At 39.5% G+C, this 23,392-nt stretch overlaps 2 protein-coding genes across 3 annotated transcripts in view; both read right to left on the bottom strand.

Moving 5' to 3' along the window:
• Positions 1-2,336: 2,336 nt before the first annotated feature.
• On the bottom strand, positions 2,337-3,942 carry LOC113500309 (myotubularin-related protein 13-like). Its single transcript, XM_026881054.1, has 4 exons — positions 3,812-3,942; positions 3,439-3,518; positions 3,145-3,227; positions 2,337-2,909 (listed from the first exon to the last, which is right to left on the bottom strand). Exons 1-4 carry the CDS (start codon positions 3,925-3,927, stop codon positions 2,817-2,819), a joined length of 372 nt encoding a protein of 123 aa, XP_026736855.1. The 5' UTR covers positions 3,928-3,942; the 3' UTR covers positions 2,337-2,816.
• Positions 3,943-11,333: 7,391 nt separating this feature from the next.
• The window catches only part of LOC113500310 (myotubularin-related protein 5), an 85,825-nt gene continuing 73,766 nt past the window's right edge, over positions 11,334-23,392 (bottom strand). Inside the window, exons 24-40 of one of the 2 annotated variants that reach the window (XM_026881056.1) lie at positions 23,035-23,166; positions 22,549-22,654; positions 22,044-22,195; positions 21,212-21,345; positions 20,609-20,813; positions 19,993-20,128; positions 19,463-19,645; positions 18,836-19,006; positions 18,132-18,320; positions 17,497-17,648; positions 16,855-17,002; positions 16,272-16,472; positions 15,582-15,714; positions 14,980-15,106; positions 14,635-14,714; positions 14,385-14,467; positions 11,334-14,111 (exon numbers count right to left, since the gene is read on the bottom strand). In XM_026881056.1, the coding sequence (XP_026736857.1) occupies positions 14,019-14,111; positions 14,385-14,467; positions 14,635-14,714; positions 14,980-15,106; positions 15,582-15,714; positions 16,272-16,472; positions 16,855-17,002; positions 17,497-17,648; positions 18,132-18,320; positions 18,836-19,006; positions 19,463-19,645; positions 19,993-20,128; positions 20,609-20,813; positions 21,212-21,345; positions 22,044-22,195; positions 22,549-22,654; positions 23,035-23,166 (2,425 nt within the window). In that variant the 3' untranslated portion in view covers positions 11,334-14,018. Of the gene's footprint in view, positions 14,112-14,384; positions 14,468-14,634; positions 14,715-14,979; positions 15,107-15,581; positions 15,715-16,271; positions 16,473-16,854; positions 17,003-17,496; positions 17,649-18,131; positions 18,321-18,835; positions 19,007-19,462; positions 19,646-19,992; positions 20,129-20,608; positions 20,814-21,211; positions 21,364-22,043; positions 22,196-22,548; positions 22,655-23,034; positions 23,167-23,392 lie in introns of both variants that reach the window. The other variant, XM_026881055.1, reaches the window with a different exon arrangement.

Raw genomic sequence — 23,392 nt, forward strand, 5'->3', positions numbered from 1 at the left:
TGAATGTGTTTTATTTACAATTTCGATACCCTTTTTTTCTGATTAGTAAGTCTATACTTGCACTAGGTGAAGTCGTCATATTGTTAGGAATTGTCGTCGCTAAGGGTAATAGCCAAATAATAAAATAACATTTGACAATTTTAAAAATCTCTTTATTTGATGGAACGCAAGTGCACTGTCACAGGTTATCGTCGCAGCCTACTGCCGTACATTTTGATATAACATTAACAATCAACTTGTATCCCGTAATCTTACAAATTTAATACAAAAGAAAAACTCCTGTGACAAAATAGCAATATTTGCGAATTACAAATAAAAATCTTCAGTCAGTTTTTGATTGCCTAAAATCGGTTGTTGTTGGTAAAGTGCTAAACAAGGGTAGGTACACATCTATTAACATGGTATATTGCACAGAACGTAACGTACAGCAATAGGCTAGGTTTACATCTCGAGGCTAGATCTCTGTCTAAGCCAAGCTAACACTACTATAGTTACAGTTTCGGAGTTCTCTGTGGAGCGGTCGTGGAAGTTAACAAATTGTAAAGATCATGAAAATACATTTTTTGACATGGAAAACTTAATTTACGTTTTAATCGGGTGATTGTTCAATTCCTGTATACAACAGATTCAACATTAATATTTAATGTAAGTATTGACATCACTCCACAGCGCCCGATTCCTGAAGCACACAGAAGCGACACTTCCCTCGCAACTAAGGCAAACAATATTGCTATCTTATGTATAGGAAATTCAACTCATCTTTGCACGCGACGCCATGTGAGTGTAACCCTTGTAATTGTAACGTGACGTGTAAAGCTTTCACTTATGTGTCTATGTGAAGCTGTTTAACTCGCACGCACACATATCACCGCGCGCACAGATGACTCGAACTAGGTATCTGTAACCGAGTGAAGCCGACATTTGTAGTACATGAGCAACGCGTTATGTGCACTTTGTGCATATTTGGCACAAACATCGCGCTAGCGTCAACTGGCCCTAAGTTTTACATCGATACAAGAGATTAGCGTACATTAACTTGCTACTTACGCAATACAAAAAGCGTAGACGGACATTTTAAAAATCTTCGCATTTCTATCGATACAAACTCTCTTAATTAATGTTTTTCATACAAACTCGGAGTTACATATATGCATCCTTTGTAAGTTTGTATCGATGCAAAAACAATGAATTTGGACCGAAACCCTCGCAGTCATAACCCGCCCGACGTGATATTAAATGCAATTACCGGAAAAATAACATTAATATTTACATGAGCTAGTATGTATGTACATAAACAGAGGTACAAACCCTCCGCGATATGTGAAACAAAAAACGTGTACTTATTTACAAATCATACAAAAATGAGTATGTATTGTTGTGGCTCGAGATTCCTGGATAAAGTAACTAATATCTCTTCACAAGGAATATTACTTTCGAACTAAATATAGCGTTCTACGTTGCCTATATGTCTGTCGGTATAAAATATAGCTATAATATACACGAGAGAGGCTTTCAACTCACTAATACAATTAAAATACACAAAAACAAACAGAATATAACTTAACATGATACGTAATAAAATATGGGAAACGCGAACTTTGTTGTTTATTACAATAACATAGAATGGGTTTGGCGATACAACGCCATCTAGTGTGTACACATAACAACACAAGGTACGCGAACCGAACACTTTACACAACAGATACATATTTACAATACGCGCAACATACGACATTAATACATTAAATTATAAATACTTCGATTATAAATGTAAGCAGCAACGGGATTACCTAACTCGCGATAGCCACGCAACAGCGACAATAAGTGCATAACAACAAGTAACATCCAAACGTCATTTTAACTTTGTGTAATGACATTTCGAAATGATCGCAAAATTCTCGCTGTGCCGTTGTTTTCGTGCGATAGATAATACCTGACTGTTTGCGTGAGACTTGACAAAAATATTTTTATATTCATTACAAAATAAAACGTTTTAATTAATGTACCAAACACAAAGATTAACATTCAACAAATACTTGTACCACAACTGTTTATTTTTATTCAATAAAATGTATAATAACACTGAAAGCAATCTATAGTAAATAGGAATGGCAACTTTACAACAAAATACTCACAAGAACAATCCGTTTTGTCTGTTTTATATTGCTTCGAGATCATCGCGCCTACTGGCAACACTCCAAGCGGGCAGCGCCAGGGGCGGCACTAGTATACTTCACCAACATACAAAACATGAAATTCACAAGCATAGATTTGATATCTCGTCTTAATAACGAACGAAACTAAATTTTCTAAAAAACAATAAATATAGAATAAAACAATATTTATATAGTCTTGTAATAACATTTATACCAAGTCTTAGGACATGAATAATAAAAATCTCCGTTCTCGATTATCGATGAAACTTGTCGAGTGCAAGTATCGAGTCATGGCCTAACGTTTACCGTACAACAATGCCAACAAGATTCTCAAATCTCATTTTTATTTGTTACAACATAAGGTTAGTTATTGCTTGTTAAAATTGTTGTATAGTGAACGATAGTGACATCGCTTAGTCATCGCATCCTGAGGGCTGAGACTATGTTACACCGCATAACAAAACGAATAGAAAACTTCAAATGACTGACGTTGACTTTAACTTGTCAGTTCAGTACATCAGCTGGGAGTAATGTAACATGTCTACGAGCCCCGTCGTCACCAACAGATGGCTCTGCTCGTCATATGTACAGACCAAACGTGTTGGTCAGTCAATGTGTTGAGTAGTTCGCCGCGTTGTCCTGCGGTCAGTAGGTGCGGGTTCACTGCAGGCACGCCTGTAGCTTCTCGATCCACTCCTGCGCAGCGTTCGCATCGCTAGCGCAGAAGTTGTATGTGCGTCGGCTTGTGCGCAACTGGAAAGAAGAATTCTGGTTAGAAGTTAGAATACAAATTATTCTGACGGATTTTCAATTTAAGACTAATTTTTCAAAATTGAAACATTTAAGAAACCGAATTAAACATTTAAAAAGTCGTATTCCTCATTTCAGAAAACGGTTTCAATTTAAGAAGTTCATACTATCTGCTACAAATATCACGCGAATTGTTTCTGTGACATAATCTACTGAAACACGTGTATTATGTACTTACATCGAAGAAAGACCGGTCGTCGCATTTCTTGGGCGGACCGGGGGCGGGCGGCGCCTGCGTCACTGTGATCACTTCCGCGAGATCTACAAGACAAATAATTCAGTTCTCAGTCTTATGTGTGTATAATAACTCACTTACATAAGCACAAACATTATAATCATCTCGTAATTAGTCGGGATATCCCAGTGTGCGAGAGGGTAACAGTACATAAGTAATAACAATAAGCTAAAAAACCTTGAAAAAACAGTAAGTAGGCTACCAGGTAAGTTAGCTAAGCTTAACTAAGTTACGTACCAATGAATCCTTTACAGTGCGAGTCCTCCATCGCGTCGTAGTACCTCAGCTGGTGCTTGATAGAATCCAGTACGAACCATCTGTAACAATATGAATATTGTTTATATCATACAAATTATTTCAGTATTCATAGCTCGCTGCTTTGACCAACTCGATGTCGGTTGTTACTGAATTACCGCAACCAGTCAACTAAGCGGTGATTCCCAGGGTTGAGGAGGTCAGATGGACAGTCGCTCCTTGTAAAACACTGGGAATTAACTGAGTCCGGTTAGACTGGAAGCCGACATTGATGGGAAAAGGCCAGGATGCTGATGATTGTCCTCTCAATAAAATAAAATAAAACATAAAAAGATAATGTATGGTAGTGACTGACCGTTGCTTCCAGCCCTTGAGCAGAGCCCCGCGCTTGTACAGATGCCCCTCGTGCGTGCGGTTCTCCGCCACGTTGGACGAGAACTGCTCGTAGTACTGTTGCGATGAAGACTGCATGGTGGCCACACCTGAGAGCACACGTACAAATTTAGTATACTTACTTAATGTATAGTATAGACATACAGTGTATAGTGAAAAAGGTCACTATACACTGGTAAAGGTGTAAGTGAAAAAGTCAAAGGTGATCTTGTTTTATGATAGGTTCGCAGGAGTGTCCAAATATGTCCTGGTCATATGTCAAACTGTTTCAGTAAATGATAGAAAACAAATATTATAAAATGATTTGGTGCACTCATACAATGCGAAATAAAAATTATATTCATAAAACCTAAATACTAAATTTTTTAAATGTTCATTAAAATTGTATGAAAGTTTTAAGTACATTCAGCTGTAACGTATGTGTTTACTTGTAACGACTAGCGATAGATATGATAGTCTCACACCGTCACCCGTCACCGCGGCGCCGGAGCAGCTTTAATACGTCTTATGATATCATTTCTCTTGACATCGAACCCTGGACCTCGAGGATCGAGCAATTTTTGATGTATTTAACAAGACTCTTTTCTATCGGAACATTTTGGACCTAAATTTTTGTAAATTTCTATACAACAGTCAAGTCATGAAAATTTTTCAGTATTTCGTTAACAGTATAGGTGAGACGGTCAGCGGTGGGATTCGGATATTTTTGGATGGAACTCTTTGTAGGTACAATATGGAAACCAAAAATTGTTAACTTGTAACTTGTAGTGACACTGCGCATCCATTGTCATCGACTAGCTTTGTGCCCCGAGAGCTGTCCCCGCGCGAGCCGGACGCGCGTCCGACCGACACGCATCGTACGACTCCGCCGAGTAGAGGTGTATCGTCTATACACTAGACTCTGACTAGCGCCGACTACTATTGTAAATATCCAATGTAGTCGATTGTATGTATCGGTTGTATTATGTATATAAAATGTAAAAAGTATTTTACATGCAAGAACCAGACTTTGCGCTTTCGAAGTTTGATTCTATTCTGATTGTTTTAAATCTATTGGTAATACTGTAGCCGGTACATCTCTAAGCAATATCGATGAGGAATTTAGCTAAGCCAAAAAGTGTACGCCAATATAAATAATTAGGTAACAAATTATACCTTTAGGCGGCAATGGGATTTATATTTTTGTGATATAATAGTACTCGACAGTGGTCGCCACTGCACCGTAGTTGTGTTTATGTACATACACGATTATTATATATCTTGTCGTGCTTATAGAATATTTATTTCCCATTGTATATAATGTAAAATGCATTAATAATGTATGTAAGGTAAGACGCGGCGGGCGACAGCGACGCCCGGAGGCCTAATATTGTGTAGCGCCCTTTTGTAATTCCCGTTTACAGGAGTCGCGACGCTGGCGCCCTCTCGTCGTTTAGGTTAAATTAAACAATAACGATTAATATATTACGAGAAATGTTTAATCTTTTCTTTTTCCCTTTTATACCTCGTTTTAAATATTGTTGTATCGTGTAATTATTAGTGGGAGTCATTACGTTAGTCGAGGCTGAGTTTCAACACTTGACTTGTGAACTGTCGGTCGTTTAGTCCGTAGCTGTTTTGTTTTCATTGTTATAGGTTCAGCGACCATTTGTGAGAAATTCTTTGTATTATATAATTATCAAAGAGGGTGGTTTTGGACCACATATGTTAATATATTATGAATATTGGTAAAATAAAATTGTTACATATGGTATTAATGTGTTTTATTTACAATTTCGATACCCTTTTTTTCTGATTAGTAAGTCTATACTTGCACTAGGTGAAGTCGTCATATTGTTAGGAATTGTCGTCGCTAAGGGTAATAGCCAAATAATAAAATAACATTTGACAATTTTAAAAATCTCTTTATTTGATGGAACGCAAGTGCACTGTCACAGGTTATCGTCGCAGCCTACTGCCGTACATTTTGATATAACATTAACAATCAACTTGTATCCCGTAATCTTACAAATTTAATACAAAAGAAAAACTCCTGTGACAAAATAGCAATATTTGCGAATTACAAATAAAAATCTTCAGTCAGTTTTTGATTGCCTAAAATCGGTTGTTGTTGGTAAAGTGCTAAACAAGGGTAGGTACACATCTATTAACATGGTATATTGCACAGAACGTAACGTACAGCAATAGGCTAGGTTTACATCTCGAGGCTAGATCTCTGTCTAAGCCAAGCTAACACTACTATAGTTACAGTTTCGGAGTTCTCTGTGGAGCGGTCGTGGAAGTTAACAAATTGTAAAGATCATGAAAATACATTTTTTGACATGGAAAACTTAATTTACGTTTTAATCGGGTGATTGTTCAATTCCTGTATACAACAGATTCAACATTAATATTTAATGTAAGTATTGACATCACTCCACAGCGCCCGATTCCTGAAGCACACAGAAGCGACACTTCCCTCGCAACTAAGGCAAACAATATTGCTATCTTATGTATAGGAAATTCAACTCATCTTTGCACGCGACGCCATGTGAGTGTAACCCTTGTAATTGTAACGTGACGTGTAAAGCTTTCACTTATGTGTCTATGTGAAGCTGTTTAACTCGCACGCACACATATCACCGCGCGCACAGATGACTCGAACTAGGTATCTGTAACCGAGTGAAGCCGACATTTGTAGTACATGAGCAACGCGTTATGTGCACTTTGTGCATATTTGGCACAAACATCGCGCTAGCGTCAACTGGCCCTAAGTTTTACATCGATACAAGAGATTAGCGTACATTAACTTGCTACTTACGCAATACAAAAAGCGTAGACGGACATTTTAAAAATCTTCGCATTTCTATCGATACAAACTCTCTATATTAATGTTTTTCATACAAACTCGGAGTTACATATATGCATCCTTTGTAAGTTTGTATCGATGCAAAAACAATGAATTTGGACCGAAACCCTCGCAGTCATAACCCGCCCGACGTGATATTAAATGCAATTACCGGAAAAATAACATTAATATTTACATGAGCTAGTATGTATGTACATAAACAGAGGTACAAACCCTCCGCGATATGTGAAACAAAAAACGTGTACTTATTTACAAATCATACAAAAATGAGTATGTATTGTTGTGGCTCGAGATTCCTGGATAAAGTAACTAATATCTCTTCACAAGGAATATTACTTTCGAACTAAATATAGCGTTCTACGTTGCCTATATGTCTGTCGGTATAAAATATAGCTATAATATACACGAGAGAGGCTTTCAACTCACTAATACAATTAAAATACACAAAAACAAACAGAATATAACTTAACATGATACGTAATAAAATATGGGAAACGCGAACTTTGTTGTTTATTACAATAACATAGAATGGGTTTGGCGATACAACGCCATCTAGTGTGTACACATAACAACACAAGGTACGCGAACCGAACACTTTACACAACAGATACATATTTACAATACGCGCAACATACGACATTAATACATTAAATTATAAATACTTCGATTATAAATGTAAGCAGCAACGGGATTACCTAACTCGCGATAGCCACGCAACAGCGACAATAAGTGCATAACAACAAGTAACATCCAAACGTCATTTTAACTTTGTGTAATGACATTTCGAAATGATCGCAAAATTCTCGCTGTGCCGTTGTTTTCGTGCGATAGATAATACCTGACTGTTTGCGTGAGACTTGACAAAAATATTTTTATATTCATTACAAAATAAAACGTTTTAATTAATGTACCAAACACAAAGATTAACATTCAACAAATACTTGTACCACAACTGTTTATTTTTATTCAATAAAATGTATAATAACACTGAAAGCAATCTATAGTAAATAGGAATGGCAACTTTACAACAAAATACTCACAAGAACAATCCGTTTTGTCTGTTTTATATTGCTTCGAGATCATCGCGCCTACTGGCAACACTCCAAGCGGGCAGCGCCAGGGGCGGCACTAGTATACTTCACCAACATACAAAACATGAAATTCACAAGCATAGATTTGATATCTCGTCTTAATAACGAACGAAACTAAATTTTCTAAAAACAATAAATATAGAATAAAACAATATTTATATAGTCTTGTAATAACATTTATACCAAGTCTTAGGACATGAATAATAAAAATCTCCGTTCTCGATTATCGATGAAACTTGTCGAGTGCAAGTATCGAGTCATGGCCTAACGTTTACCGTACAACAATGCCAACAAGATTCTCAAATCTCATTTTTATTTGTTACAACATAAGGTTAGTTATTGCTTGTTAAAATTGTTGTATAGTGAACGATAGTGACATCGCTTAGTCATCGCATCCTGAGGGCTGAGACTATGTTACACCGCATAACAAAACGAATAGAAAACTTCAAATGACTGACGTTGACTTTAACTTGTCAGTTCAGTACATCAGCTGGGAGTAATGTAACATGTCTACGAGCCCCGTCGTCACCAACAGATGGCTCTGCTCGTCATATGTACAGACCAAACGTGTTGGTCAGTCAATGTGTTGAGTAGTTCGCCGCGTTGTCCTGCGGTCAGTAGGTGCGGGTTCACTGCAGGCACGCCTGTAGCTTCTCGATCCACTCCTGCGCAGCGTTCGCATCGCTAGCGCAGAAGTTGTATGTGCGTCGGCTTGTGCGCAACTGGAAAGAAGAATTCTGGTTAGAAGTTAGAATACAAATTATTCTGACGGATTTTCAATTTAAGACTAATTTTTCAAAATTGAAACATTTAAGAAACCGAATTAAACATTTAAAAAGTCGTATTCCTCATTTCAGAAAACGGTTTCAATTTAAGAAGTTCATACTATCTGCTACAAATATCACGCGAATTGTTTCTGTGACATAATCTACTGAAACACGTGTATTATGTACTTACATCGAAGAAAGACCGGTCGTCGCATTTCTTGGGCGGACCGGGGGCGGGCGGCGCCTGCGTCACTGTGATCACTTCCGCGAGATCTACAAGACAAATAATTCAGTTCTCAGTCTTATGTGTGTATAATAACTCACTTACATAAGCACAAACATTATAATCATCTCGTAATTAGTCGGGATATCCCAGTGTGCGAGAGGGTAACAGTACATAAGTAATAACAATAAGCTAAAAAACCTTGAAAAAACAGTAAGTAGGCTACCAGGTAAGTTAGCTAAGCTTAACTAAGTTACGTACCAATGAATCCTTTACAGTGCGAGTCCTCCATCGCGTCGTAGTACCTCAGCTGGTGCTTGATAGAATCCAGTACGAACCATCTGTAACAATATGAATATTGTTTATATCATACAAATTATTTCAGTATTCATAGCTCGCTGCTTTGACCAACTCGATGTCGGTTGTTACTGAATTACCGCAACCAGTCAACTAAGCGGTGATTCCCAGGGTTGAGGAGGTCAGATGGACAGTCGCTCCTTGTAAAACACTGGGAATTAACTGAGTCCGGTTAGACTGGAAGCCGACATTGATGGGAAAAGGCCAGGATGCTGATGATTGTCCTCTCAATAAAATAAAATAAAACATAAAAAGATAATGTATGGTAGTGACTGACCGTTGCTTCCAGCCCTTGAGCAGAGCCCCGCGCTTGTACAGATGCCCCTCGTGCGTGCGGTTCTCCGCCACGTTGGACGAGAACTGCTCGTAGTACTGTTGCGATGAAGACTGCATGGTGGCCACACCTGAGAGCACACGTACAAATTTAGTATACTTACTTAATGTATAGTATAGACATACAGTGTATAGTGAAAAAGGTCACTATACACTGGTAAAGGTGTAAGTGAAAAAGTCAAAGGTGATCTTGTTTTATGATAGGTTCGCAGGAGTGTCCAAATATGTCCTGGTCATATGTCAAACTGTTTCAGTAAATGATAGAAAACAAATATTATAAAATGATTTGGTGCACTCATACAATGCGAAATAAAAATTATATTCATAAAACCTAAATACTAAATTTTTTAAATGTTCATTAAAATTGTATGAAAGTTTTAAGTACATTCAGCTGTAACGTATGTGTTTACTTGTAACGACTAGCGATAGATATGATAGTCTCACACCGTCACCCGTCACCGCGGCGCCGGAGCAGCTTTAATACGTCTTATGATATCATTTCTCTTGACATCGAACCCTGGACCTCGAGGATCGAGCAATTTTTGATGTATTTAACAAGACTCTTTTCTATCGGAACATTTTGGACCTAAATTTTTGTAAATTTCTATACAACAGTCAAGTCATGAAAATTTTTCAGTATTTCGTTAACAGTATAGGTGAGACGGTCAGCGGTGGGATTCGGATATTTTTGGATGGAACTCTTTGTAGGTACAATATGGAAACCAAAAATTGTTAACTTGTAACTTGTAGTGACACTGCGCATCCATTGTCATCGACTAGCTTTGTGCCCCGAGAGCTGTCCCCGCGCGAGCCGGACGCGCGTCCGACCGACACGCATCGTACGACTCCGCCGAGTAGAGGTGTATCGTCTATACACTAGACTCTGACTAGCGCCGACTACTATTGTAAATATCCAATGTAGTCGATTGTATGTATCGGTTGTATTATGTATATAAAATGTAAAAAGTATTTTACATGCAAGAACCAGACTTTGCGCTTTCGAAGTTTGATTCTATTCTGATTGTTTTAAATCTATTGGTAATACTGTAGCCGGTACATCTCTAAGCAATATCGATGAGGAATTTAGCTAAGCCAAAAAGTGTACGCCAATATAAATAATTAGGTAACAAATTATACCTTTAGGCGGCAATGGGATTTATATTTTTGTGATATAATAGTACTCGACAGTGGTCGCCACTGCACCGTAGTTGTGTTTATGTACATACACGATTATTATATATCTTGTCGTGCTTATAGAATATTTATTTCCCATTGTATATAATGTAAAATGCATTAATAATGTATGTAAGGTAAGACGCGGCGGGCGACAGCGACGCCCGGAGGCCTAATATTGTGTAGCGCCCTTTTGTAATTCCCGTTTACAGGAGTCGCGACGCTGGCGCCCTCTCGTCGTTTAGGTTAAATTAAACAATAACGATTAATATATTACGAGAAATGTTTAATCTTTTCTTTTTCCCTTTTATACCTCGTTTTAAATATTGTTGTATCGTGTAATTATTAGTGGGAGTCATTACGTTAGTCGAGGCTGAGTTTCAACACTTGACTTGTGAACTGTCGGTCGTTTAGTCCGTAGCTGTTTTGTTTTCATTGTTATAGGTTCAGCGACCATTTGTGAGAAATTCTTTGTATTATATAATTATCAAAGAGGGTGGTTTTGGACCACATATGTTAATATATTATGAATATTGGTAAAATAAAATTGTTACATATGGTATGAATGTGTTTTATTTACAATTTCGATACCCTTTTTTTCTGATTAGTAAGTCTATACTTGCACTAGGTGAAGTCGTCATATTGTTAGGAATTGTCGTCGCTAAGGGTAATAGCCAAATAATAAAATAACATTTGACAATTTTAAAAATCTCTTTATTTGATGGAACGCAAGTGCACTGTCACAGGTTATCGTCGCAGCCTACTGCCGTACATTTTGATATAACATTAACAATCAACTTGTATCCCGTAATCTTACAAATTTAATACAAAAGAAAAACTCCTGTGACAAAATAGCAATATTTGCGAATTACAAATAAAAATCTTCAGTCAGTTTTTGATTGCCTAAAATCGGTTGTTGTTGGTAAAGTGCTAAACAAGGGTAGGTACACATCTATTAACATGGTATATTGCACAGAACGTAACGTACAGCAATAGGCTAGGTTTACATCTCGAGGCTAGATCTCTGTCTAAGCCAAGCTAACACTACTATAGTTACAGTTTCGGAGTTCTCTGTGGAGCGGTCGTGGAAGTTAACAAATTGTAAAGATCATGAAAATACATTTTTTGACATGGAAAACTTAATTTACGTTTTAATCGGGTGATTGTTCAATTCCTGTATACAACAGATTCAACATTAATATTTAATGTAAGTATTGACATCACTCCACAGCGCCCGATTCCTGAAGCACACAGAAGCGACACTTCCCTCGCAACTAAGGCAAACAATATTGCTATCTTATGTATAGGAAATTCAACTCATCTTTGCACGCGACGCCATGTGAGTGTAACCCTTGTAATTGTAACGTGACGTGTAAAGCTTTCACTTATGTGTCTATGTGAAGCTGTTTAACTCGCACGCACACATATCACCGCGCGCACAGATGACTCGAACTAGGTATCTGTAACCGAGTGAAGCCGACATTTGTAGTACATGAGCAACGCGTTATGTGCACTTTGTGCATATTTGGCACAAACATCGCGCTAGCGTCAACTGGCCCTAAGTTTTACATCGATACAAGAGATTAGCGTACATTAACTTGCTACTTACGCAATACAAAAAGCGTAGACGGACATTTTAAAAATCTTCGCATTTCTATCGATACAAACTCTCTTAATTAATGTTTTTCATACAAACTCGGAGTTACATATATGCATCCTTTGTAAGTTTGTATCGATGCAAAAACAATGAATTTGGACCGAAACCCTCGCAGTCATAACCCGCCCGACGTGATATTAAATGCAATTACCGGAAAAATAACATTAATATTTACATGAGCTAGTATGTATGTACATAAACAGAGGTACAAACCCTCCGCGATATGTGAAACAAAAAACGTGTACTTATTTACAAATCATACAAAAATGAGTATGTATTGTTGTGGCTCGAGATTCCTGGATAAAGTAACTAATATCTCTTCACAAGGAATATTACTTTCGAACTAAATATAGCGTTCTACGTTGCCTATATGTCTGTCGGTATAAAATATAGCTATAATATACACGAGAGAGGCTTTCAACTCACTAATACAATTAAAATACACAAAAACAAACAGAATATAACTTAACATGATACGTAATAAAATATGGGAAACGCGAACTTTGTTGTTTATTACAATAACATAGAATGGGTTTGGCGATACAACGCCATCTAGTGTGTACACATAACAACACAAGGTACGCGAACCGAACACTTTACACAACAGATACATATTTACAATACGCGCAACATACGACATTAATACATTAAATTATAAATACTTCGATTATAAATGTAAGCAGCAACGGGATTACCTAACTCGCGATAGCCACGCAACAGCGACAATAAGTGCATAACAACAAGTAACATCCAAACGTCATTTTAACTTTGTGTAATGACATTTCGAAATGATCGCAAAATTCTCGCTGTGCCGTTGTTTTCGTGCGATAGATAATACCTGACTGTTTGCGTGAGACTTGACAAAAATATTTTTATATTCATTACAAAATAAAACGTTTTAATTAATGTACCAAACACAAAGATTAACATTCAACAAATACTTGTACCACAACTGTTTATTTTTATTCAATAAAATGTATAATAACACTGAAAGCAATCTATAGTAAATAGGAATGGCAACTTTACAACAAAATACTCACAAGAACAATCCGTTTTGTCTGTTTTATATTGCTTCGAGATCATCGCGCCTACTGGCAACACTCCAAGCGGGCAGCGCCAGGGGCGGCACTAGTATACTTCACCAACATACAAAACATGAAATTCACAAGCATAGATTTGATATCTCGTCTTAATAACGAACGAAACTAAATTTTCTAAAAACAATAAATATAGAATAAAACAATATTTATATAGTCTTGTAATAACATTTATACCAAGTCTTAGGACATGAATAATAAAAATCTCCGTTCTCGATTATCGATGAAACTTGTCGAGTGCAAGTATCGAGTCATGGCCTAACGTTTACCGTACAACAATGCCAACAAGATTTTCAAATCTCATCTTTATTTGTTACAACATAAGGTTAGTTATTGCTTGTTAAAATTGTTGTATAGTGAACGATAGTGACATCGCTTAGTCATCGTATCCTGAGGGCTGAGACAATGTTACACCGCATAACAAAACGAATAGAAAACTTCAAATGACTGACGTTGACTTTGACTTGTCAGTTCAATACATCAGCTGGGAGTAATGTAACATGTCTACGAGCCCCGTCGTCACCAACAGATGGCTCTGCTCCTCATATGTACAGACCAAGCGTGTTGGTCAGTCAATGTGTTGAGTAGTTCGCCGCGTTGTCCTGCGGTCAGTAGGTGCGGGTTCACTGCAGGCACGCCTGTAGCTTCTCGATCCACTCCTGTGCAGCGTTCGCATCGCTAGCGCAGAAATTGTATGTGCGTCGGCTTGTGCGCAACTGAGAAGGAAGAGATTTTGGTGAGAACACAAATCACAACAAATTTTATTCTTAAAACGAGCTTCTATCGTGTATTTTTACGAAGCCTTTAATTATCGTAACCATTCAAAATTGAGAAAAACAAAAGCTGTCGAAATTTTCACTTGACAAATGACTGGTTTCAGGAGACGAAATCCTTATTCCAGTGGTCAAAATACACATTACAAACTACTAAGTTGTAATTTAAGAAGGTTTTCTCACTAATCTACTGATACAAGTGTATTATGTACTTACATCGAAGAAAGATCGGTCGTCGCATTTCTTGGGCGGACCGGGGGCGGGCGGCGCCTGCGTCACTGTGATCACTTCCGCGAGATCTACAAGACAAAAACAATTCAGTTCCACTGTACAATTGAGAAATAGAATCACACACAATCGCTGGAAAACATTATAATCGTCTATAAGTAGGTGACTATGCCAATTATTTTGAATAACACTTCACGAAAGTCACATAACTTAGGTCAAAGCTTAGCAAGTAACGTACCAATGAATCCTTTACAGTGCGAGTCCTCCATCGCGTCGTAGTACCTCAGCTGGTGCTTGATAGAATCCAGTACGAACCATCTGTAACAATATGAATATTGTTTTCATCATACAAACATAATATCATTATTACAGTATTAATAGCTCGCTGCAAAAAAATCTGAATAGCCACGTTTATAAATGTCACTCCATTCAAATTTTATCAAATCAGTCCAGTCGTTTTAATAGTTGTTAATTGTATATATAATAACAATAAATATGGTATACCCTGAAAATTTCGTCGAAAAGTGAGTGTAGAAAAACAGTAGAAAAATGATATAAATGATGATGTATGGTAGTGACTGACCGTTGCTTCCACCCCTTGAGCAGAGCCCCGCGCTTGTACAGATGCCCCTCGTGCGTGCGGTTCTCAGCCACGTTGGACGAGAACTGCTCGTAGTACTGCTGCGATGAAGACTGCATGGTGGCCACACCTGAGAGCACACGTACAAATTTAATATAGACTACTATAGACATACAGTGTAAAGTGAAAAAGGTTATTAGTCGAAGTTGATCTTATTTTGTGTTAGATTTCACGAGTGTTCAACACCCCACCTTACGATGTTAATAGTCTATAGTATTTTTTATTATATTATATATTTTACAGGAGCAGTTTAAAATATGAACGAGACTGATAAGACCTGATCATATTTATATTTATCATATTTTCAACCGCTTCATTAAATGATAGAAAACAAATATTATGAAATGTTTCAGTTGACTCATACAATGTGAAAAAAATAGATATCGTTGTTATCTTCTTGAAAATTGTCTTTTGTCTGATTTTTCATGTGTATAAGTATTTACGAGAGTCTGCATTGTGCAAGTATTAAGGTGTTGCACACATACATTTCAACATGGGGTGTGGTTAAGCTTGTGTTTTTTGGGGTATACTAATGGTCTCCATACCGGCGGCTAGCGGCGGGCGCAGCGCGTCGGCGTCGGGCGGCGGCGGCGCCTTGTACTTGGTGCAGGGCGGCGCCCACGCCTCCGCGCAGCGCTCGTGACACGCCGCGCCGCAGTCCACGCAGCGGACACCCGTCTGGTGCAACACAGCACATGTCATCACTATTATAATATGTCGAATATTTAGTTTTATTTTATAACTCATAAACAGCCAAACGTTAGAATAATGCTCAAACCTTGCCTATATGGGAATTGATTAATAAAACCTACCAATACTTGATTATCAAATATTTATTTCGATTTTTAACAGAGGCTACTCAAGTAAAAATGTGTGCTTCCGTCGTTCACTTAATAACTAGGTAGGTACAAAAAAAACTATGGGGGCGATCCTTTTAAATTAATCAAAATAAAAAAGTTAAATAAACAACTCAAAAATCATAAAGAAAATGTAGCTGAAACTGATAATTATGAACAATTTTATGGTGCAGAGGAAGTTATGAACACTGCTAGAATTATTTTATTATATGTTGATTGATGTTGCCTGAAGATTATTAATCCTTGTCTCGCGCTGGGTTTCACAGTCTTTCAAGTCACATGCACATCACACGTGATCTACGCGGGGTTTGAACTCAGCGGGTTTGACGTGACCACCGTGATTACCAGGCGGCCCCGCGCCAGCAGCTATATGAGTACCTTGAGCGGTCCCCAGAGCAGGTCCTGGCAGTGGTCGCAGCGCGCGGGCGCGGCGGCGGGCGCGGCGGCCCAGCGGTGCGCGGGCGCGGGCGGCGGCGGCGCGGCGGCCAGGCGGCCCCGCGCCAGCAGCTCCGCCGTCCCGCGCTTGTGCCACGCCAGGGTCGCGCGCCGGACCACGCCCGACGACATGGACGAGTTGCGCTGTTAATAGTATGTACATGTCAAAAATATATCGGGTTTCACACATCATCATCACATAACTTTTATCTGAGGAATACTATGGCCGTTTGACATTTTTCTATACTCAAGCAGTCAAACCATCAAACATATTCGTCGAATAAAAGTTATCTGGCGATTGACACATCGACCCCGACATTATCTTTTAACTCATTTTATGGAAAAGTAATGGCTCTCTTTTTATTTTACTTTAAGAAATCTTAAAAAATAATTATTTAAGACGTCAAGTTTTCATAGCTGGTTAAATAAAAGCATTGTCAACGGACGCAAAAACATTACAAAAACCCTTTTGGCGACAAATCAATCACTTTAGAAACAATCATGTCCTATTTGTATCTGTTGTCACCTGTAACTCCAGCGTGTTGGGCAGCTCGAGCTGGTCCCAGCGCACGCGCCACTTCTGCGGCAGGTGGCCCAGCTCCAGCTCCAGCTGCCGGATCCTCTCCAGCAAGCCGGTGAAGGCGTCCGGCATGCTGCGCGGGATGCTGTCGTATCTGGAGATGATGTGACATTTGTAACTATCATAGTTTATTTATATTTATATAATTTGTTAAAGCCGTAACTGACACGTTTATAACACACGGAATAAACAGAATTAATCCAGACAGGAACCGTAAATTTGATACACCATGGGACTCCGCGAATTATAAGCGGTTATCGGGAAAACAGTTCTGCTTATTGCATACATTTTCGTGTTTGTATCGATCATCTCCAATTATTTTCGGAGGATGCGCTTTAAAGTCAATTGTGATTTATTGAGTCATAATTTTACATAAAATATACAAAACTGGGACCTTGAAAGTTACACTAACAGACATCCACGGAATAAATACATCGGTAAAGCAGTCAGTGTGTGTTTCAAACTTCTTCCATTCTTTTTTCTCTGATGTCATCTCAGCCATATCGTCTTACACACGCGTCTCAAACGTCATGTATCACAAATGACTACATTGCAAGCTCCCGCTGAGCACGTAAGGTATATCCTCACCCCGCCGTGACGATCCTCCGCTGCGGCTGGCGCGTGTCGGGCTCCGCGGGCGCCAGCAGCTCCAGGTCGTAGGGCGCGCCGTGAGTGAGCTCCTCGCTCGTGTAGTACAGCCAAACCTCCAACGCACTCACTGACGACACCGGCCGGAGCACCTAAGAAGACGGTTCATGTTCGTATAAGGTTTTACATGGTAATAGAACGCACGATAGAAAGCTACGTACAGAGTTTCGCAAATATTCAAGTCAAATACACAAAGACACAAGGCAAGCATTCGTGAGTCACACAAACGAGGGGAATAAACCCACGATACGTTGAATTTTATTCCGAAGCTGTTGTTTATGATGTCACGTAAAGCGTTGGAGAACAAAGTAACAATGTTGTGTACATTCTGTGGTGAGATCTTGAAAAAACAAATGATTTGGGGATATTCGAATACCGCTCTACTCCTTGTAAAACTTTCAGAGAGCCAACTGTTTACTTTTAGAGGTGGCAGTAAGCCCCTGAAATCTAATTTAAATCGCTTCAAAGCCGTCCAGAAGAACCAGCCTGTTACCGTTCACATCAGTATACATTAAACAAAATATATTAGCAACAATAAAAAATATATTAAAAACAACATCTAAAGCGATACTCACAGGATTATCCAGATCGGGTGTGTAGAGGAAGTTATAGAAGATGGGCGACTTCTGATGGTGCCTGTCGATGTAGTCGAACAGCGAGTGTCCCAGCGTGGGGGCCCGCGGCGAGGCCCCGGGGGCTGCGGGGCCTGCGCCCTCCTCCTCCGAGCCGCCGCCTGTCTCTACACCCTGCTCGTAGAGGTACGCCTGCAAATGGCGGGGAAATGAGTCATCAACCTAACGAAATAATCGAGAACTTATTTGATGGAACGATGACTACCTAGTCAGATTTATTTTAAAAGTATTGTTCATATAGTTCACTGATATCCATACGAGACGGCGGTGTACAGTGTGAAAAAAATCGGATGTGACGACGATGATACGGCCTAAAAAAAATATCTATAGATGTACAAATAAAATAAAATTGCGTCTTTCTGATTTGAGGTTACATTTATAGAAAGACTTGATAGTCTTTCGTCATAACGAATATCTTGTTAACTATTTATGTCCGTTTTGCAACGAATAAATCTGTTAGTAAAAAAAAAGAATGCGTGTAACCGTCACAGGCATATCAAGTAAAACTTTTCCTTATATTTTTGATAGATTTGTTGTAGAGAAACGTGACGCCACATTACCATAACGGACTTCCTTTACATTGTCATTAAGTTACCTCCTAGTCGCACCTAAAGAAGGTTTACTCGTACATAAAGGCCCGCACTCACCATGCGACTGGTGTCGGTCCTCTTGTCATCAGCCGCAGTGATCCCTAGCTCCGCGCGCTGCGCCTCGTTGTCCAGCAGGAAGGTGCGGAACCTGCACGACACGCTGTGGTACGCCACGAAGCGGAGGTAGTACTCGTTGAACTCGAACGCGAGGGGGAACTGCTTCTGTAGCTGTGGGAGGGAGATCGTTAGGTGATACAAGCTCGTGGCTAAGTTCTAATTGCACAAATTGGTTGATCACAGGTTAAGCTATGCTTGACAAGGGTAACGTTCTATGTAATAACGAGTTAATCCGTGATTCTAAAATTATTATAAACAAAGAATATTTAACTTCGAGGCTACTACTAGCTCTTGGCCGCGACCTTGGTTTGTTCGGATGTCTTTATTAACTTTAAGTAATCTATAGGGACAGATGCCATCACATGAAACATTATCCAAATTCTTAGAGAATATCTATATGCATTCAGTAACACAATCACTAAATTTGGACTCGAATTTAAAAGTTTTTATAACATAAATCACACAGCAGGCAGAATTCACAACTGTCATTACAAAGACCTTCGCTTATACTTGTGCAAGCTCACGAATAGCATGCTGACGTTACAGCCTTGTCTTCGTAACCCTCACCTGATGTACAGCATCCAGGAACATGAGGAAGGTGGGCGTGAACCCCTGCTGCGGCGTGGCCCCGATGTTGGAGCGCTGCTGGAACTTGTGCCCCAGCGCCAGCCACTCCTTCTCGACGAGGATACGGAACCCTTCGAGTGTCCGGTAGTACGGCTCCAGGCAGATTTGGGCGAGAGATGATATCTATAAAGGTATAGGTGGATAGAAGGTTATTTAGACAACGTCTATATCAAACACTGGACCTATTTAAACATCTCTTTGGAGTATAGATATCAACGACTTTTCCGTGTTTAAACAATTTTTATACATATTCATCTAGTCCGAAAAAACTATCTTACAATAAGAAAACTGAATTAAATTTCTATGGAAAGACTAGCTTTTATTTTTGAGAATTCCCTGTTTTCTAAGGCAGTTGGTTGTTTAGTTGTCACTATCAGCAGGAGCTTTACAGACAAATATAAAACCTTCCTGGAAACTTGAGTTAGATGACATAATAAATATTTCACATGTCTATCGTGTCGTTCACTTACCTGAGCAGTAGCATCCCACCCGTCTTCTAAGGACAGTAATACGGAAGACCCCTGCAGGTCCAGGAGATCCACCACCGCCCCGCTCAGTTGGAACAGCTGTCGCAGTTGCCATAGCCAGCCTGATTCCTCTATTAATCTGATTATAGGGAAAAGATAAGAGCTTGCGTAAACAAGGCAAAATATGGGCACATAGGTACACGCTATAACATTGTAACGTCGCGGAAATGTGAGTCAATGGTAGTGTCACTACAACATGACAAAGTATGCTATATATATATTGTTAATAGAAGAAACGGCGTTTTTGTCAATTTATATGTCGATCTTATGACACAGTCTAATAGTCTGATTAAAAATTAAACATTTATACTAGTAGAGTGATACCGGAACACCTTGGGGCACTCAGCGGTACTAGGTCAGGCGGGTCTCATATTTTTATGCGGTTCTATGCATGGATTTGTATGCACGAGGTGCAGGTTCGAGCTCAAAGCAGGCAAAGTACCGAACGTGTCTTTTTCAACTACCCTGCTTCGTCATCCACGTTTGTGTCGGTGTGTGGTATGCGTTGCAATCCTTCACCGTGAAGAGGCCTGTGCCCGTGTAGGTGTGTTGCGCGTACCTGAGGAAGCCGGGCTGGTCGCTGGCGGGCGGCGCGGAGGGCACGGCGGCGCGCATGAGCTTCTTGAAGGCGTGCTTGGTGGCGCGCGCGTCGGGGTACTCCGCCGGGACCAGCTCCGCGCCCGCGCAGGCGCCCGCCGCGCCGCCCTTCTCGCACACCACGTACAGGGACGCGCGCCGCGCGCCGCCGCCCGCCTCGCCGCACACTGCAGGAAACAATATATAGGTTTACACCACACTGATAAAAAACTCACATACGCTATTCATATCCATCACAGAGCATAAAACAACAAATAGATTAAAAAACTGTAGTACCAGATATAAATATCCCCTTAAACTTGATTTAATAAAACCTTAAAATAACGCAATCTGGGATTTTTGAAGAAATTTTTAATTTGTCAGTTATCCCCAAAACTGTCAGGGCTTCATCTAATCAGTAGTTTCGTCAACTTTTTGCGCAAGAAGTCTTTCGGCACATTTATCAATTTATAAAATTTAACAAATCATATTATTATAACTGCTAAAAAAATACTCGCCAACAAACCAAAAAGCTTAAAGACACACAAACATAAAATATTTGTAGGTAAAAGCACATTGTCCTCACCCGAGTCGGCGTCTGCCGTGGACAGCCTCTGCCTGGGCGCGTACAGGTCCAGGTGCGAGGCCTGGCGCCGGTCCTTGAGCGAGCCCCAGCGGCCGAAGTGTCGCGCGCCGCCGCCCGCGCCGCCCTTGCCGCCGCTGTTGCGACCCAACACGCTGACACGTATTATATTACCGTTATACTTAGATTTTGTAACCGAATTTCTGGTAGGCTTGGTAGTGATGTTCATTTTGGTGGTTAGGATTGTTTTAGCGGTGAATACCTCTGATATTTAATTGTTTTGGTCGTGCTAAAAGAATAAATTCGTCGGTCGGTAAATTGGAGGATGTCAAGTCTGTATTTGAGTGGACTCAATAATTAAGAGAACAAAGTTTTATTGTCTTATACTTTTTAAAAAATAAGTTATTTTTAACTTTTGCTAATGTAACCATTTTTAGCGAAATAGCGAACTCTGTTGAACTAGTTTCCAAATTAAATATCTAGTTAGCAAACTTTTGGTCCACAAACAATGTGACTATATGACAAACTAGCTATATCTTTCAAATATTCATACAAAACGTCTCAAAAGTAGTTCACACAAGAAGCTTAATTTCATGAAACTGTTTAAAAGTTGCTAAATACTGTTCTAGCTATTACCCACGGGCATGCCCGCTACAAATCAAAAATGATCCCAAGGGGAACATAAAATCAGTATGTGTTAATCCTGATTATAAACTGTGTACCAAATTTCGTCTAAATCCGTTCAGTAATATTTCCGTGAAAGAGGAACAAACATCCATACATACACACTTTCACGTTTAAAATACAATAGGATTTATAGCAAACATCAACTCACCTGAGTGTACCGGCCGCCTTGGTGAGCAGCGGCGTGTGTGTGACCTGCTGATCCTCGCAGCAGAGCAGCAGCGAGTCCAGGCTCAAGCTGGAGTCCTCCAGGTCGCCGCGCGAGGCCGGCGTGCAGGCTACCAGCGTTGCTAGGTAACGCTCCTGATACCAACAAGATTATATTTACAATTACAACGTACGAAGTTGGTGGCCTTCTTTAAATTAAAATAATATTAAGGAACTATTTTATTAATTATAAAATAAATAATTACAGAAAATCAAAAGTTACCGTTTTTTTCGTAATTCTTTCTGTAAGACTGTTTTGACCTTATAATTTGACTTGATAACATGTTTATTTGAATATCCTACCTTTAAATTAAATGGAAATTCACATAGTTTTAACTGTTACCAAGCATATATATTTTAAAACACTCCTTGGTATTAAACTTTAGAGCAGAATTCGCTTTAGCTTTTTCAACAGTGTACTCGAAATAAAGGCGTACTCATGAACCGACCTGTTCTAAACTGGAAGTGGTCTCGGTCCCACTCGGCGCGTTGCCCTGCGTCTGGTGGCTCGCCTTCAGCATCCCCATCACGCCTTTGTGGTGGGGCGCCGCTGATCTGTTGCCAGAGTATACAATGATAAGAACATGATAGATCGAAGGCTTAAACTCAGTTGTCACTCTCTTTTCTTTGCTACGACCAAAGTAAGCAATGTTATGCAATATGTTCCACGAAAAATATTTTTCTTTCTTCTCCTTTTTTTTGGTTTCTGTTAAACATACTTGTATAATTCGAAATATATACATATTATAAATAAATTACACCCCGACAAAACAAATGATCATGCTAGTCACAAAAACGTTTACCCTGGGTGGGAATCGAACAATCGAACCCACGACCTCCGGTATAGCAGTCATGGCCACTAGACCAACAGGCCAGTCAAACAGCATCAAAATCTAGTCTTTTCAGATAATATAAGAGTTAGAAGTATAGTGAACCTGGCCAAGAGCGCGTGTGTCCTGGGATGTCTCCAGGTGATGACGGGCAGGCGGCCCTGGCGGTAGCAGCGCGATATCCGGCGCAACGAGTCGTCGCCGAAACTCTCCGGCACCGGGATCACGGCCGGGTAGCTGGGGGGAATAGTTCTTGTTTACATATATTCATTGGTATGTACAGGGATCATGTCAATTTAGTCTGTCTTTTAGTTTTATTAATAATAATGGATTCGTTATTTTTCCGTCGCACAAATATAAATTGGTCAAATTACCGTGAATTGAATTTAAGAGTGACGTCAGTTCTGTGTATAAATTTTACATATTCGTTCGTTTTTAATCCTTGACGCGAAAAGACAAAGGT

This window comes from Trichoplusia ni, chromosome 13 (assembly GCF_003590095.1).
Source record: "Trichoplusia ni isolate ovarian cell line Hi5 chromosome 13, tn1, whole genome shotgun sequence".
In the NCBI taxonomy this organism is placed as follows: Eukaryota; Metazoa; Arthropoda; class Insecta; order Lepidoptera; family Noctuidae; genus Trichoplusia; species Trichoplusia ni.

Bases quoted from the DNA above. Each gene is read 5' to 3' on its own strand.
- LOC113500309 (XM_026881054.1), bottom strand. From the start codon at position 3,927: ATGCAGTCTTCATCGCAACAGTACTACGAGCAGTTCTCGTCCAACGTG. The intron at 3,228-3,438 runs GTACGTAACTTA...TTTGTCTTGTAG, and splicing joins GCACTGTAAAGGATTCATTG to ATCTCGCGGAAGTGATCACA. The intron at 2,910-3,144 runs GTAAGTACATAA...TCTTCTTTCCAG, and splicing joins ACGACCGGTCTTTCTTCGAT to TTGCGCACAAGCCGACGCAC.